Source organism: Aythya marila (genome assembly GCF_965140915.1).
Source record: "Aythya marila genome assembly, chromosome: Z".
Classification (NCBI taxonomy): Eukaryota; Metazoa; Chordata; class Aves; order Anseriformes; family Anatidae; genus Aythya; species Aythya marila.
The window spans coordinates 3,146,164-3,164,482 of NC_139080.1; the positions used below are offsets into that span (position 1 = coordinate 3,146,164).

At 44.2% G+C, this 18,319-nt stretch overlaps 1 protein-coding gene across 8 annotated transcripts in view; it reads left to right on the plus strand.

The window, feature by feature from the left end:
• Window positions 1–18,319, plus strand: part of ST8SIA5 (ST8 alpha-N-acetyl-neuraminide alpha-2,8-sialyltransferase 5) — a 76,921-nt gene that overhangs the window by 16,413 nt on the left and 42,189 nt on the right. For 6 of the 8 annotated variants that reach the window (XM_082782958.1, XM_082782965.1, XM_082782961.1 and 3 more), the window contains one exon: window positions 16,077–16,785. In XM_082782958.1, the coding sequence (XP_082639084.1) occupies window positions 16,655–16,785 (131 nt within the window). In that variant the 5' untranslated portion in view covers window positions 16,077–16,654. Of the gene's footprint in view, window positions 1–7,505; window positions 7,655–16,076; window positions 16,786–18,319 lie in introns of all 8 variants that reach the window. The other 2 variants (XM_082782959.1, XM_082782963.1) reach the window with 1 other exon arrangement.

The following is an 18,319-nucleotide window of genomic DNA, read 5'->3' on the forward strand; positions in this document are numbered from 1 at the left end:
TGAATTCAGTCCTAAAACTGGGAATAATCTCCCTTAGTTCTAGTTGTTAACCAAGCTTTTACTTCTAGTCTAAGATAGTCATTTACACACTTCTTGTAGTCAACGTGAAAGAGAAGCACACACACTGGCTAATTTGCCTATCCACCTTAAAAAGCAATGGAATTTTTGGAGGTGCCTGTTTTTATCTGCTGGCCATAGCAGGACTCTGGGTGAGCAGCTTTTCTATAGGCCTTTTGTTGAGAGAATTAACACTTACTCAAACAAATTCTGCATTTTATGGACCACACACATGTTCTGAGCAGGCCTATATCAAGAGCCTGTGCACATTTCCTCCAGAAGGAAATCTAGATTTATTTTTTTTTTAATTCAGAAATAGCACAATATATATCTTTAATTAGGTGTATACGTAATTAGTGCTATCAAAAATGAGCATTAATTGGACTTCCTATATGCCACTTTTAATATAATGTGCTTTTTCTTCTCTTTGTATGATGTAACACCCAGACATTTTAGCTTCTGCTAACTGCAGTAAACAGAGCAAAGTCCCTCTGGCAGAGCAGTGCCTGCACTCTGGAAGCAGGACGTGTAAGACAAGGACATTTGGATCATAAACTTTAGGAGCAAACTTCATTTTATGCAATTTTTTTGTTGGAAGGCTATCCGATAATCTGGTTTATTATTTCCACTTATTTGAGTGAACAGACACTGTGTTACTATTCTGTGTTAAGAATTATCCATATAAATTAAGAATAGGGCTTGTAGTTATCCTTATTCTGTGTGTGGGATGTTCATTTGCTCCAGGGAAACCATTAAGGTAGCATTTGAAGAGTAGAAATGAGGAGATGCTTTAAAGCAGAGCTGGAGGCAGAATCTCTTATAAAAGCCTCTGAGGGTGGCTGGGTAACCCTAACCATTAACTGGATCTGAGGTGGAGGTTACCATTAGTGAATGACCTAAGAAGTGATCGTAAGGGTATGCGGAGTATTAAATGATACAAAGCAGAGTAATATTAGGGATGTGACGTGGGGTTTTCAGTCTGCATAATACTTTAATCCTCAGACCGACTATCATAAAACCATCAGCTGTGGTTAATCAGGAATGCTTACAGCATGGATTGCAATGTCCAGTTCACCATTTTTTTGGGGGAGGAGAATCAAAATTTCCTCCCCCGTGCACTGCTTTCCCCTGTATTTGTGAAGGTAGGACTCGGTACGTGATTTGGATCTTCCCCTGCCTGCAGGCCATATGAAAAATTGTGTTTGACTTATAAAGTGAGACTCACTTGCTGTAAGCTCTTTAGTTTTCCCTCTGGGTATTCGCTAGCCTGTAATAAGAAAATTAATTTTTAAGTGTTTTAAAATGTGTTTTCAATGCATTTTTAAGAGAGCTGGGCAGAGCTGAGTCATTGTTCCTAACCTAGCCCTGTGCTGGAGCCATTCCATCGGATGTGGGATTTTGCAGCCTGGCTGGTTTGCTCCCATTTTCCGGCACTTCTGACTTCCAGGTTATCCTCCAGCTTCTCTCACCTTCTCCTGGAGTTTTCCTTATGCAGGGCAGCAGGGATTGATCTGGGCTTCTAGTTTAAGCCCTCCTGGAGACAGGCAGGAGGGCAGGCAGTGCTACACACGCTGAGCAGCACGGTTTTGTTATCACAGTCCTTACCACAGGAAAGCTGCAGCTCTTTGCAAACTAACCTGTGTGGTGATGCTCAGCATCCATTCTGAATTAGACTAGCTCTTTTCTTGAGGCTGGCAGGAGCTGATGAAGTGTCAAGATAGGCAGAGTCGTTGCTTCTAAAGGGTTTATTCCTTTTCAGTTCACGGCTCTAGACTTAAAAAATAAAATTGACATCTTGTTAGTTTATTAGCCTTCTGAGAACCTGCTCTCTGAAACCCGTGGTTAGTATTTTGCCTGAACCTCACACTGTAAAACATACAACAATTTTTGTCCTTAAGAGTGACCTTTTAATGTCAGGAGCACAAAGCTAGCAATCAGATGCCATTATCAGCCTTCTGCTGGATTAATGGCCAGCAAAATCTGGTAAAGGTGCCTGGAGCATTCTAGCCTGGCTGCTGTGATTCTGCACGTAATTGCCTGTGAGCAGCTACACAACACGCAGCAAAGCCTGGCTCAGCCGTGGTATCACGCTGTGCATCCACATCCCTCCCCACCTGCAGTCTGCTGAAGGCAAGAGGCACACGGGGAGGTCGGTGGCGCTCCTGCATGGCTCTCAGATTTGTCCTGTCCACTGCATGGCACATCTTTATCCTCCTGCCTGCTTGATCAGACTGGTTTTGCTGGAAAACCAGCCTGTGCTGTGTGAAAACAGGGAGAGGCGTGATGCGATGTTGTCCAGAGATTTCAGCAGGACATGCTTGAGAATGCCACACGTCCCTTTTTTCAGGTCACCATTTTGCAGATGTTTTCAGCTGACAAAAGGCAGCACAGCTACCAAAAGGACGAGTCCCTCCTCCTCACTCCCCCTTATCCCTCTTCCCTGATCTTGCCTAGCATCCCCCCCTCCTGTTTTCAGGAAACGTTTGCTTGTGTGCAGGATCTGCACTGGGAAGCTGATCCATGTGAAAACTAACCTTTTTAATCTTTTTTTTTTTTTTTTTGCTGGGTTTATTTTAATCTGGATTACCTCTCTGATTCTCACCACACATCTGTGCAAATACTGATGCCCTCAAAGGGAAGGAGCAGTGCCACAGCACTGACAGGTAGCTGGGAGCAGGACAGGTTTGCTTTTTCTCTTGATTGTAGCTGCTTTGACCAGGTTGAAGTGCTTGTAATACTCCAGCTTCATGTTATCTTCAGACATTAAAGCCGTTCTGTCCTGGCACACCATGAACACTTCCATAAAATAATCTAATCTGGAACAGCTAGCTGGAAACATATGAAAATGTGTTATTTTCTTAATTAGGACCTGCCAGACCAGATGCTGTACTTTCATTAAGCGGCTGTGCAGATGTAGGAGAGTTAAAAGAAAGCCAAACCCCTTCCTGTACCAAAGATGATATAATTTGGTCTCTTCCAGAGTCAGGGGATGCCGTGTTGCCCGGGGTAGTACGTGAACAGCAACACAGAGCACGGACCTGGCTGCGGCTGCAGAAGATGTGAGGGGAGGAGAAAAGGCCTTTGACAGCCTCCCCGGGCTGCAAGGCAGAGGTCAGAGAGGGGAAGGGAGCTGCTGTACTTTGGATGTTCGACTTGTCACAATTTGTTTAGTGAAAAAACAGAAACATTTCCCAAAGCTTCTTTGCTGGGCTCTGGGCACATCTGTTATATATTCAGAAGTGGAGCTAAAATAACACTGGGGAAAAAATTAACTCCCTAACGTCAGGCATGGGGAAGGAACGGTATCTGGTTTTGGCTCTCAGTTTTGAAGTGTAAGGGAGAATATTTCACCCCCTGGCATGTCCCAAAATTTCCCAGTAGCACCTTCAGGAGGTTATCGTGGATGCTCTGCAGACGGGGTCTGGATGGCTCTAGAAGTGCAGCAATACTCAGCTCAGTGCCAACGTAGCTCAGCATTCACACAAGTGGCATTTTCAGGGTGAAATGCAGGTTTTTAGCAGTGACAGTCTGGGTAGGACTAATGAAGATCCTAACTACCGTCCCTCTTACTTGTCATCAGGCATCCATGAGGCTGGATCCCAAGCAAAGTCAGGACATTTGGGGTCTGAGGTGCCAACAGAGCTTTTGACAAGGTCTGCAATGGGGACGGGAGTAGGGAAAAAATGACAGCCCCCCCCCGGAGCCAAGCAAAAACTTGAGCTCTGCACTAAAAAATGTCTCCTAAGGAACAAAATCTCTCTTCTGTGCTTGCTGCCAATTCCACTTGATTAATCAGGTGTTTTCCTCCACTCCATTCGTAACAGCATATTTTCCCATAATTGATTTTAATCTTGCTGCAGATGATTCATTGCCTGCAAGATCGCAAGATTCATTGCCTGCTCCAAAAAGTTGGAACGTTTTGCCTACAGAAACTAGTAAAATTATTGTTGGAAAGCCATAAATACCGTTTTCAGGCATCAGCCCTACAAAATTATTTGTTTTAAAAGTAATCATTGTGTGTGTTCCCTCCTGAAAAAAAAATAAATGGTGGTGGTGGTGGTGCTGGGCAGATTTTGCTGCTGTGGAGCTGATTGAAGTTGTCCTGCTGAAGTCCATTAGATGGATTCAAACCAGGGGGCATTTCTGTGCAATAAACCTGTTTCCCTTGGCTCCCCCACCTCTGGAGAGACAGCTGCAGCAGTAAGTCTTACTCTGGGGAAAACACATTTTATAACAGCTTCCCATCCCCCAGCCAGATGGGATCAGGCTGAGGCAGCTGCAGTCCAGGTCCCGCAGGAAATGGTACTAAAAAGTGCAATTAAAATAATTAGTTAATGCCTTTTTTATCCAACTTGATCACAAATGGGGGAAAAAAAAAAAAAAAAAAAAAAAAAAAAAAAAGCTTGAAATAACTATTCTACATATCAGTCCAATCTGATACTGGATGCTTCCCAGCACTGCTCTGTGCTGTCTCTAGGGCTTCAGAAGAGCTTGCAAGTGCTCGGTTGGTTTCTGCATTAAGGATCTCTAGTACCAGTGGTAAGGGGAGCAGCTTGAAGCTTCTTTGCAGGTTAAAATGTCACTGTGCAAACAACAGCAACAAAAAAGTGAGTCTGAATTAATAATACTGTGATTCAGATTCTGCTTCCTGCCTTCAAAATCAAGATTGCCCCCATTCGTTTCAGCACGTACTGGTTCTGATGAAGCAGTAACGCAGAATTTGCCTGATGATTCAACTTTATGGGGGTTGTACGAATGGAAGACACCAGGCCAAATACGTCTCTGGCACAACTCAGAGAGATCTGGCATTTACCCAGTCATTAGCTGCTTGTTGTTCAAGGGTTTCTCTGCTAACCTTCAGATGGTGCGGCAAGCGAAGATTTCTTTTGTAGGCATTTTAATTTTCTGTCCCTGAAGCATCCGTAGCAAATAAAGCAGTGTACCAGGAGCTGTAGCCCCAGAGAGCTGCATTTGTTATTCCCACAGCAGGCTGGTATTCAGTTTGCAGCCAGAGACTGAAATATAACCTAAAACCAGGGCAGGTTCTCTTAACAATCACTGATTTCGCTCTCAGATTTCATCCCGGCGTCAAATTATGCGAACAGGAGTATTCTTTCATTTCATGTCCCTGCTGCTGCTCCCTGCCATCCCTGGGGGGGAACCTGGAGGTCAGGCGTCTTACCAAAGGGCACGAACATAAGGGGGTGTTGAATAATCCATGCCTCAGGTCACGCGAGGTGTTCCTATCCCCCATCCTCCTAGCAGATGATGCAGAATCGCCTGCCTGGGGTGGTTTGGGGTGGCTCGGACAGCGATTCTGGGGTGTTAGTGTGCAATCTTTGAAGCTGTACAATGCTCCTGGCCTTTGCACAGGCCATCAGAGGAGGTTTTGAATCTTAGTAAACACCTTGTGTTGTGGCAGAGACTGCGTGCTGTGTGACTGGGCGTTTCCTTTGAGTAGTTTGATGTTTCTTCATTTTTGCTGCTTTTTAAATTTGTTCAGTTCTAGGACAAATCCTATTTTAAAGCATCTGCTTTTCTTTCCATTACTGTGCTATCTGGTAATGCAATTCCCCTCCTCTCCTCACCCCAGACCATTTTTGGATGTTACGGGAGGGGAGGGAATATCACAGCTCCCAGATTTGCCTCATTTTCCTTTCGACTGTGAGAGGAGGGTTAGCAAAGGGGAGCACTAGTCATGTGGACAGAATGCCAGCAGCAAAGCTGCCACGTGTTGTTTGATTCTCATGAAAGTATGTTTTATTAATTTGCTGGTGATCATCTTCAGGAGCTATGGGAGAGAAAAAAAAAAAACAAACAAGAACGTTTATTTGAAATCTTGGTGAAATTGTGTAGCAAACATCAGCTTCTGCGATGGTTTTCCTGGAATTAATGTAGGCACTTTCAGTGGGTTAAATATTAAGTGGGAAATATGCATAGCTCGCTTCCTAATCTTTTTTATTTAGCTTTAACTGCAGTTTGTTTTCATGCTGTTTTCATGCTTGGCCCTCTCACCGACTTGTAGGCATCCACCCAGATCCTCCAGTACCTACGCAGATACCTGCGACTGAGCTGGCCATCGCAAGCTCCCTTTATGCTGAGGACAGACAAAGGTATTTTTAGGATGTGGTTCATTTGCCATAGCTTAGGAATTTACTTCAGGATGAAAACACCTGCTAGACTCCATGGAGTGTATCGACTAAATCCCATCTAAGGGGGTTTAGGTAGGCTGCAGGCACATAAATGTACAGTGGGAGCATGGTGCATCTGTGTTTAGTGCTATTAATACCTGCATTTCGTGGTTGCTACTATAGCAGGGGCCCCATGTGATACTTCTCTGTCTTAACTACATGATTTTGGGGTATGTAAAGCAGTTCAGGAGGGCAGCACGTAGGGAACAGAATCCAGTGCCCAGTCAGGTGGATCTTGCTCTTGCAATCCTCAGTGACAAAGCCACGTATTAAAAGGCAGGAAGGTATTTTGCCATATGTCTTAAGTGGAAAGCATCATTCATTTGTCCTTGTTACTACTGCAATAACCCTGCAAGGCCAAGAAATGCTACGATTGCCAGCTCACAAATGCCAGAAGAGATGCTGAGAAGAGCAAAGATGCTCATCTTCATGGCGTATGGAGTATAAGGTGAGGGGAACAGGCACTAGATGACCCTACCGTGCCACACATAGGTCGCCATTCAAGTGCTGAAAGCAGCCACGCTTCCACAGACGTGCTGCTTTGCCTTCCCAGGCCAGCCTGGAGATCTCAGCACCGCAGCACAGCTCTGCCTGAAGTCACGAAGGAAGCCTGGTGAAACAAGGAGAAGAGCACAAACCTCCTCCTCGTTAACAAGCGGTAGCTAGGGCTGTTGTCCCCCCTGGGACGAGGATAAGGACGGCTTGGCTTCTCGCCTGCTGGGACGAAATGTAGGGGTTTACATCAGGAAAGAACTGGGTAGTTCTGCAAAAATAGCATGCTAGGGAATTGTTGATGATTTTTAATTGTATCTTTTAATATTAATAACTTGTTAAAACGAATGGGGTATGAAACACTTGGAGATGATGTTGGAAGTCACCCTGGAAGGGTCTCGTTGAACTGGAGTGTGTAACTTTTCACAGGAATATGCAAGTTCCAGCGCACAGACCTGCTGTGATGGGAGAGTGGGGATGGCAAGGAAGGGCTACACACCTGAAATGAAGTTAATGGCTTTCCTGCATGCGTTAGGGAAGGGTTATATCCTGGTTCCAGGCAGCAGCTGGTGAATTTAAGCACGTATTTAGCATTCAGAGTCAAGCTCTGCTCTCTGTAGGGCCAGTCAGAGCTGGCAGGGATTTACTGGGTGTGTGGCCCAGAGCAAGGTATGTATCCTTGGCAAGTTGGTGACCATCTAAACTAAGCTCGTGTGCTCTAGCATACTTTTTTTTTTTTTTTTTTTTTTTTTTTTTTTGTGAAAGCACTTATTTCTGCAGTTCCAGTAAGTTCATCTGCTTCATCAGCTGCAAGGAGCAATGCTGTGGAAGGAGACACGTCCGAAAGGAGAGAGCTGCTGTGTGTAGAGATCTGAACCACAGCTTCCCTCATTTCCAAGCCAAACCTGTGTGAGGTGAGGGGATAGCACCTGAACACAAGCTGTTAGGTGTTGAAGGTTGTGCCATTATTCCCTGCTGCCCTGCAAGGCCTTAGCTCTCTACTGCTTTGTATTTGGTAGGGTGCATTTTTCCAGCTGGGAAAAGGGAATGGAGAAACGCTCATCAGTGCAGTGTATGGGAGGGATGGCTCTGGGCCTGAAGGGTGAGAAGCAAGAAACAGGAGCTCACAGACAGCAGGAAATTAGAGTGGTGAATTAAAAAGGGATAAGGGATAATAGTCATATACCCTTTTCACCTTTCTTTTCATTTTGTTGTTGAACCTCAGAGCATAAGTTCAGTCAGTTTATAATGACAGCATGCAGCTGTATAACATAAATGCTTCATATCCTCTTTGTCTTTGCCACAGGAAAAAAAAAAAAAACAAGTGGGTAAGATTTCACATGACTATTTTCCAGTTTTAAAGCAGGTATTTTGTTATTTCAATAGAGGTGAACTCATAGCATTGTTCTTGTTTGCCAGCTACTGTCGTAGACTGTGGGGACCCACAAATGGTAGTTTTTATTTTTATTATCTCATCAGGGAAGGTCTTTCCTCATAAATTAGTCTGCTTTTGAACCCATGATCCTTTCCACATAAATCTGGCATGCTGGTTCATCTTCTTACGTGCTGTACAGATTTGCAAAAGAGAAATACTGATTTGGCTGTTCCTGTGTCATCCACATCTGTGAAATGGGAATCAGTATAGCATCACAAAACAACAATCCAAAATACAGATATAATGCCTAAAATTATTAAAAAAAAAAAAAAAAAGGCAACTAGATGATGCAGAATACCTTCACCAGTAACTTTTATCTGTTTAATATCACAACATACTGAACCATGATTTAAATTTAGATGCACTGAAGAATATGCTTATAGACTCAGCCCAAACAAACATGTTTTGCCATGCTTGAATCCGAGCTGTATCTTCATTCTTTACCCAGGGCCAAAGCCTTAGTCACTCACTGCCGCTAGCTATTTTGTTGCTGCTGTTTGCTCATGCGGATCTTATTTATTGTCATTTAACGGAAACGAAAAACGCAGCTCAGAAAATACGCACCGAGAGTAATTTGTTCCCAGCAAGACCTTTTTAGCTACGCAGTAACATGAAAGCATCAAAGTACCAGGAGAACTTCTCAAAACTAAACTGCCCTGATGCTAAAATAAGGTTTAATTGATTGAGAATTGCACTGAGCCTGACAATCTGTACCATTTATTATTATTTTTTCTTTCAAGCTTCAGATTCGTGTGATTTGAAGTGACTGGATTACAGTTCCCACACACCTTCCTGCCCACGCTGCAGGAAAAAAAAGCCCACCCACAAACCTCTTAGCTCCAGAGGAGCTGCTGGATACACCTGGAGGAAAACAAAAAAGCAGATTGAAAGCAAAGTTTAAATGAAGACGATGGCAATGTTCAGCAAAAACACCCCTTTTCTGGCTAAATGCCATGCTGTGCTTCCCTCTCCTCAGGGGAGATCTCTCCTGGGGTGTCTCTCCTTGCCAAAGGGATTTCTTGAATGCCTGCTTGTAAGGCACTGGATCCCATCGGCCAGATGCTGTCATAACTCTTTGCATTGGGGATAATAATGGATTGTGGATAAACTACCACTCTGTCTTCCCTCTTTTAGGTTTCTAAAGAAAAAAACACAACCGAGTTGCTGTTGTCTTGGTTATTTAAATCAATAACCTGTTGCAGGCTGTCTAGAAAAAGGTCAGCACTGCCAGCAAAGGCTGCTGATAAATGTGCACAACTTTCTGGCTGTGGAAAGGGGTCTGTACTGACTGTCAGAGCTGGGGAGGAAGCACTGGAAGCAGGAGGAACAGAGCACGTGTTAATGGGGTCAGTTATGGTTTTTTTTCTTGGCAGTATGTTGTGGGGGATGCAAGCCTGGTCAGACATTAATTAGTCATAGCTAGTGATAATTACAACAGTGTATTAGCTGAGCTCATGGTGCATCTGGGTGTGCAAACAGGGGAGGAAGGTGTGGATCACTGCCTTCAGCCTGGGGATGGTTTTGGATCACTACCTTCAGCCTGGGGATGTTTTTGGACTTGCTTCAGTGTAATGGGGCTCATGGGTAGCTGCAGTTTCCCTGGGGACCGTGCTGTGTTCAGGCAAGGATAACCCCTAGTCCCATCTCCCTGCAAGTCCTTATCTGAGTCGTATCTCTGGGCCATTCACTGCAGCCAAGATCTTTGGTCTGGGGTCTGGGTCTGCAGAGCTGTGCTATCAGCCACTGCTTCCCAACCTCAGTTCCTGCTCTCTGCCAAATGGAGCTCATAAATCCCTCCCTTTACCTCACTTTCTTCCCTGCAGAAATTATAAATTCTTATGGCAAGGACTGACGCTGCTAATGCCCAGCCACAGCACCTAGCACAGTCCTGCTCCAGGAGTGGTCTCCAAGCATGACATAGGAATTCATTACAGATCACAGCTCCAAAGGAAGGAATTTGGAAGGGTTGCCAGCTTTATTAATAGTCATGCCTGTAACCACATGCATGTAAGACCGGACACTACAGAGCTAACAAGCTGGATCCACACTGTCACAAACAGGGCAGAAGGATGTGGCTACTCACAGTGCTGCAGGAGTGGAGATTACTTTCTTGACAGGTGGTTGTCCAGCTTTCCAATGAGCACTTCCAGAGTGCCAGAAGAGCAAAATAAAATAGATTTCAGGAGGAGAGAATATTTTTGAAGACCACAGAGGCCAGGCATATATGTATATATATATATATATGTATATATATTTTTTTGAATTTATGTTGTGGACTGAATTACATAAGATTCAAGATTGACTCAAAAATTCACACAGTGTCTGAAAACATCCTGGCTTTGCCTGGACTAGTAGCTCAGGTAATCAGGTAGACTATCCAAGATGACACCTGTTGCACACAGCATGTGGTTATTAATGTAATCTGTGCTGTAGAAGGGCATCGTGAAGACTGGTATAAAAGGTCAATGCCTGGCCCACTTGGAAGTTCTTGGGATTGAAGCTGATGGTTAAATCGAGAGGTATACGCGTTATTTCATTTAATGCAAAATCAATGTGGAACTGGGGTAAAAAGGCAAAGGTAACTTTTCCATAGACTAAATCAGTTTCTATAGTAGGTGTCTTCTACATCTTGGTTATAAGCATACAGTGTAAACTTTTTGCAGGACTTAATTGGCTTATTATGCAGAGCAATCTTTACTTTTTTTCTGTTTACCCCTGTTCTGATTAGTGCAATTTACTACGATTGCAAAACATATGCCAAAATCAGAGCCATAATGTTTCTGTGGCATTCTTTCTGTCACATTTAATTCTGCGAGTTAAATCTAACTTTATATGCCACATTTTAGTTATTTTTTTTTAATATCTCAAATTAACAATTTTATTTTTGCTGTAAAATTGTGTTCTTAGAATGGTGGAAGAAGTATAAATTGGGTTTGTCACCATTAGATGATGTGTGATCCTTATTCTGACCATAGGAAACATTTGTTCATTGCTTAACAGCTAGAATATTTCCTGGAAAAAGTAATCTCAAAACTTTCAGCTGCCATTACACTTGTAACATGAGTGCCGCTGACTCCAGCACTTTTATAGGCTTTCACTGGAAAGTTTTATGCTTGTTTTTTATGACCTAAGTGGGAGTTACGACTTGTTTGGCATAGAGTAAGTGTCACCCATAGAAACCCCCCAGCCCCTGTATGGCTCTGGCAACCCCTCAGTCCTGATGATTTGATGCTAAATCCAAGGCTCCCATGTGGTGCTCCAAAATCGAGCTGATGCTTTTAACAGATGATTCCCATAAAAGCAATTTGATTCTGTTTCTTTTTTCCCTGCAATGAAACCGAACTTCCATCATTCCGAGTGATTTGCGAGGTTCTTGTGAGCATACGCAGGATCATAAAACTCAAGTGACACTGCCTGTATTTTCTAGAAATCTGGAAACACCACTGGGAGAGCAAGGCTTCGCCTAGCATCAAGCTCTGCTTAATTTTGCACTTTGATACACGTTTTGGCAATCCTTGCCATATAAGCAACTATTAATAGTGAATGTGCAGAACAATAGCTGTGGTGTTAGAGCTTCCTACTAACAAGAAGACCTCATTCCTTTTCCAACCAAGATATTGTACTCATGGAGATGATTTCTCCACCAGTACCCATGAGAGCCATAGTTGGAGGGAAACTGTATGATGAAGTAATGGGTATCCAGTGTAAAGACCATACGTTATCCTCAGTACGTGTCCTCCAATCCAGGCAGCTCCACAGGTGGCTCTGGTGCCAGCAAAGCCCTTGTTATCCCCTTGGGCCTTTGCCTAGCTCTGGAGGAAATAAACATTTACAGTTTAGCTGAATCCTTTCAGCTCCCTTTAATATCCCAGTTTAGACATCCTGATTAATGGTAGTAACGGGGACTAAACATTGTGTTAAGCACTAGATTATGCTAATGAATTCATGTTTGATATCTGCAAAAGAATTAATATTGATAAGCATATGTTTATGAGTTTCATGTTCAGCAAAACCTTCCAGGCATATACCTATGTGCCAGTGCTTTGCAAATTCAGGGATCTAGCAGCTGACACAAGCATTGTAGAAACTGTAAGTAGACTAGATTTATTTTTTTTTTTTAGGGAAAAAAGAGGATACTAAATGAGATGTAAAAAATGTTCTAATAGAGCCTTATGCAGCTCCTAATACGCTGCTGTGTGAAGTTCTTTAATGTTTACAGCAGTCATGAGGAAGAGTGGAGAGTGGCTGAGCAGGCAGGAAGAGAAAAATTCCTGAAGGGGAATGTGAAGCATGTTCTGCTTTACGCCGAGCTTGTATGATCCTGTGAGTTTAGTATACTCAGTTATGTGTACCATGATTTAAACAACCGACAAGACAGATCCTGCTATCCAAGACATGAAATGCCCTTGCTTTCAGCTGAAACGAGAGTGCATAATCAGTCAAACTCTGATTGAAATGACAGGTTCAGTGAAAGATACTTATGGAAATTCCCAGTCAGACCTGCCTATCAGTGGTGAATTTCTCTGTTTCATTTGCATTACAAAATAAACTGCAGTTCAGAAATAAGGACTGCATATTGTCCTTTCTCCAGAGAAGTGTTTGTCACTGGCGTGGGAGAAGTAGAGTCTGATGCCTACCAGGTACTGTCCTTTTGCTAATGTAGCTTTCCTTGCGTGGAGCTCAGTGGTTAGCCAAGATTTCTTTGTCTTTGCTATTCAATTTTAACTTCCTAAAAAAAAAAAAAATTAAAAAATCAGTTCTGCTTCATGTGGACAGAGCAAACAATGAGCTCCCAGTGGAAGGTATCAGTGTCTGGAGCGTGTTCATGTTTGTGTTACAGGGCTCAGGGTCTTGCTGCTCAGGCTGGAGGAGCTTCTTGTGATGGATTATCTCTGATGGTATTTAGCAGGCAGCTCACATGCAACAAACAAAGGCCAGCAGCATTTAAGACAGATGTCTTCCAACAGCTTAATACACAGAGATAGGGCTACGAGCAGTTCCATTTTGCCACTTTCGTTTTCAGCCTCTGAAGTCCATACTTCAACAAATTATATAGGAGTATCCTTCTTGAGCTTGTCCATATCATGCAGCTTATTTCTCTGTCATCATCTCATGAGAGGTATTTCTGAGTAGCCAGTACTTGCTCAGCGATACCCCATTCCCTGGTGATGGAAGAGATGTTATTTACTGTGTGGTGTTAATTACTGGCTCTGGCATGATGCTGAGTGCAGCATGGTGTGATGTGGCCCCCCTGTACGTTACCTGTAGTGTCACTGCAGTTACATCGTGCGTGGCAGAGGCTGTGCCTGTGTGACTAGCAGATGGGCTGCACACAGCACCCAATGCCTAGTTGTGCCCAGCAAATCTGTGTTTGCAACATGACTTACTGTGAAATCCATTTCTCCAGGCCCCTCTCATGTTCTCGAGGGGCTCTTTTTCTGCCCATTGTTTGCTTAAGTGCAGAGTGTAAAAGCATTAAAAAAAAATATATGGTTCTCTTTGACTTGCTGCAAAGGGCTGATGCTCTTGAGGAGGCCCTTAGCTGACAAGTCAAACTCTCAAAAGGCCCCTGGGAGCAGGTGCTGGCACCACTGCTCATTCAGCCCTTCTGCACGCACTGTGTGGCTGGTTTTACTCCCAACAAATAGCGCAAGCAACCTCGAGTGTCCTTTGAAAATTTGTCAATAGACATCCTATTTCTTTCTGCTTGCACAGAGCTGCTCTGCTTCCAGCTCTGCAATGTAATTGTAGTACTGGGCTGAAGGCAGCAGACAGATTTCTTCTACATGTGACATCAGGAATGGTACCTGTGCGAGATTTGGCACAGAAAGCCCTCTCCATTTATGTATCTCTACACTTTGCTTATTGCCTTGGGGATGCAGCTGTCCTGCACATAAGCATCTATATCATATCATGCCTTCTGGCCAGCTCTGATACAGCAGAGAAGGATGAGAAGATGCAGCAAACCAAAGAGGGACTGACAGTACGTGGTGATTTGGGTCTGTTAATGCAGCTCAAGCTGATTTTTAGTCCAGGACAAGCAATAGCTGCCAGACCCATGAGCTTGGCTCACTATCTTGAGAACAAATCACTTTGAATGGAGGGGAATAGAGTTTTTCACCAAAACCTAGATGATTTTTACAATCTGCAAAACTGGCATCACACCCACAGAAGGGCAGAAGTGGCCAAATTCTGCTCTGTGGTACTTTGGTGTTATGGTCCTGGAGCAACTGAGATACGTTTCTCAGCAAGGATTTTCAAAGCTATCAATGAAAATCCAACAAATCAAAACATTAAGTACCTTTTCCTACACATGTGCCTTTCCTGGCCTCACTTTTCATCTTCCTCATGCAAATCTGCCTGTATAGTATCTGTTGGGGTCCCAGCCTGGGACTTCTGATAGCCACACTGCTTTTTGTTACTGTGGAGAGAGGGGGTATGTGATGTAAGGGGTGCAGTTCCTATACAGAAATGTTGTAGTATTATATGAGGCTACACAAATTGATTGTTTAAAGCAGGTGAGCTTGATGAGAGGGAATCAAACTGCTGCTCTTATTTAATTTGCAGTCCACTAGTATGCATGTTATTGCCAGTACAATGTGTTATTCCCAGTACAGTGGAAGCCAGTGCATCCACGTCAGTTGTTTTTCTGTCCAGAATATTGTGTTTCTTCTGACCCCAAACCATGCAAAGGTGGAAAACTATTTCCAAGGAAAGTATTGCACTGTCCTTGCCTCCTTCCTCTGCTTTTCCTGCTGCATCCATCCCTGGCCACTGGCGCTGGGCTGGATAATCCTTGACCTGATCCAGGCTGACCACAGTTGTTACATGCACAGGTGGTAGCCGAAGCCTCTAGCAGGGCTCACAATGCAGGTGTGGGAGCTTTGGAAGGGGCTGAAGGTGGTATGGGAGGCCAGATTTCTGCACCTTCTCCACAGATTCCAGGGAGTCCGAAGGGCTGGAGCTCCCCTGGGGGTTCCTGCCTGCAGAAGGTCAGGGTGACCAGGTCCTGCCTAAAATGCTCTTGTAACTACCTTAGTTCCTGCTGAGGACTAGCCCTGGCTTCAGGAATTGGGCTGACCAGGTTGCACAAAGTTATCTTTGGTCCTTTGTCCCATGCAGCACCAAGTGCAGCTGAGACAAAGTCCGCAAAGAGCCCCAGCTTGCTGCTCGCACAGCCGGGCTGCTGGTGCACCTGAACATTTTGCAAATGCTGATTTAAGCTGTTGGAAAAATTATTCCAATTAAAATCTTCCTGTTGCCTTAGACAAGGAATTTTTTTCCTTGTATTGTTGTCAGAATCCTTATCCCCATCTGTTACTGGGGCAAAACAAGCTCCTAGCCCTGACATCTCATTCATGGATAAAGCTTGCATTGTAACTTACTTGAAAAAGCTGAAGGCGGGGGACGGCAGCAAAACTGCCCTTGATTTCCCTGGGAGCAGAATCGAGCCTCTCCTGAAACAGGGGAGATTTTAGAGGATCTGTGATGGTCGTGGCCAAGGTCTTGTTGCTTTGTCCTTTTAAAAGAGAACGGTTCCCGGTGGAAGAACAATCAGAATATTTGTCTCTTTAAATGAATGGCTCTCAGAGCCTGCACCGAGAGGCAGTCTCCCTCTCTGCGGCTGTGAGGCTACTCAGAGCCTCCAATAAATCAGCATGCAGGAGCTGAGAGCTCTGTCCTTGAAGAGATGCACAGTGACCTTGCTTACGCTTACTCTGGAGGAATAACCAGGGGAAACATAGGAGCCCAGAGAGCGAGCGGTGTCCAACCAAAGGCATCGCATTCTGCATGCAAATGCTCCGGTACCGAAGGCAGGGTACGGACAGCACGCTGCTTCTCAAAATGCAGCTTTCCTGCTAGCCTGACCAGATTGCTGCTGTTGTTTTTTTTTTTTGCAGGAGATTGAATGAAATCCTCACGATCATTACATGCTTGTTCAATAATAGCACACCCCAGTCACGTCTCCTCGCAAGCACATTTCGTTGGAATCGCTGAGCAGAAGCAAAGAGGAGCTGACGACTATGTGCTTCCAACGCGGGCTGCCGGCGCCCTGTGTTTGCCATTGGCTGCAGTTTTCTGGTTTATTTGCAGCTTCCCCCATCTGGAATATGAAAATGGGATTGAAGTAGATAATTGCTAGCAGCGGGTTTTCGAGAGAGGCTTAGAGGGAGCAGAATGCCTCTCGCACAGCACAGCCTGCCTGCGCTGGAAGAGCTCTGAGAGATGATTTTAGATGTTCCCCACGTCTGAATCTCCTGGAAACTTTACCGTGGAACCGAGCCATTGCGCACAATCCTGGAGCTCACATCCAAAAGGGGCAAGGAAGGGGCAGCAGGGCCGAACAATGGGATACCTTGTCCTTGGATTGCTCAGAGAAAAGCCAGCAAACGTTCCCCTCGGCTTCCCAGCAAAAAGGGCGTGAAGGGGACAATGAACTGAATTTTTCCCAGCAGAGCTTCAGTGGCCTCTCAGAAGGATGGGATACACCGACCCTTCGTCAAGCAGAGATTTGCTGGGAAACAGAACTTTGTTCTTCATTTTCATCTGCGCCTTTGCCGTGGTCACCTTGCTGCAGCAGATCCTCTACGGGAGAAACTATCTCAAAAGGTAAGGGGGGTGGGAAGGAATGGGAAAAGTTCTCTGGTGGGACTGGAGGGAGGCAGAGATCGAGCCTCAGCATTACACCGGTTCAAACCACTTCCTCGTGTTGCACTGACAATATTAATAGGTTGTCAGTCTGGGAGAGTGCATCTCTGTAATGTTTGTAATGTCTAATAGATTATTAATAATGGGTAATGGTGGGCAGGTAGGCATATAATGACTTGTGTGTTTCTTAGATTGTGGTTTAATCCTCAGCTATTATTAAAATCCAGGTCTTACTTTACTTAAGCTAGACAGACTTGTATCACCTGAGTATCTGCCCCAATCAGACCCTGCCATATAGGCTTTTCACCGTACCTAAATTCAAGCTGAAATGCCTTGAGAGGTTGAATTCAGGCAGCGTGGTCATTGGCTAAACTTTAGTGTCATTAGAAACAAACATGATGCAGTTCCCAAAATCAATAGTAGCAATCATAGTGTTCCAAATATCAGAGAGAACACTTTATTTTTGCACTGCTGTATTCTCACAAATTTACTGCTGAGACTGCTTTGTTGTAGAGCACATCAGCCTTTGATCTGCAAGTGGTCCTGCTCTTATTACAGCAAGCACCAGTGGGGATCTACGAGTATTTAACCTTGACCCACACAGAGTTTATTTTACTGAAATCTAGTTTGAAGAGTTGCGGCTGGTATGATTTTATTTAAAGCCTGTTTCTCTTACAAGCTTGGAGGTAAGTGGGTTTCAGCAGTGTAGGCAGCTGCTGTGGAATTTTTTAGTGGAATTTAGCTGAAATTTGCCAAGAGATCAATGGTTTGGTTCTTGCCAGGTTTGCAACTCATGTAGTTGTTTGCCTTGTGCCAAGAGCAAGCAAAATACTGACAAATCAGCAAATGTTTCTCACTGAGGGGTGGGATAGCAAGCATGACATTAATATGTATAGACAGGAGTGTTGTAGATTAGCCAGGAGCAATTTGTGTGCCCTGTGAAGCCTTGGCTGAGGACTGTGGTTTTGGGCACCTCACTGCCAGAAAAATGCAGCTCAGTTAGAAGGAACCAAAGGAAAGCAGCAGGTGTAGGAAGCATGGCAAATAACTGGGCTTGTTTGCCTTAGGGAAAATTGAGGGGAGACATGGTAACTGTCTTGAAATACCCAGTTTCTGCGAAGATGAAGGTAATGAACACATCTCTCTGATGACTCCTGAGATGACAAGAAGTGATGGGCTTAAGTTGCAGCAGGAAAGATTGGTGTTTAACCATGAGGGAAAGCTTTTAAAGATTTAAAGGATAAGGGTAGCTAAAAAAGCATGAAATCTCCATCTTTGGGGTCTTCTGGGACCCATTAGGTAGACTAGGGTAGTACTGAGCTGCCTTGCCGAGAGGATGACTTGATGGCCAACCGAGGTCTCATCTCACCTTCCTTTCTTAGTTTTTCCCGTTTGTCCTAGAGGCCTTGCAGACAGTACTTTCTTTTCTGTGTTTAAATGAATGCAACAGGATAAGAGCACTGAAAAATAAATCCCAAGTATTGATTGAAATGAA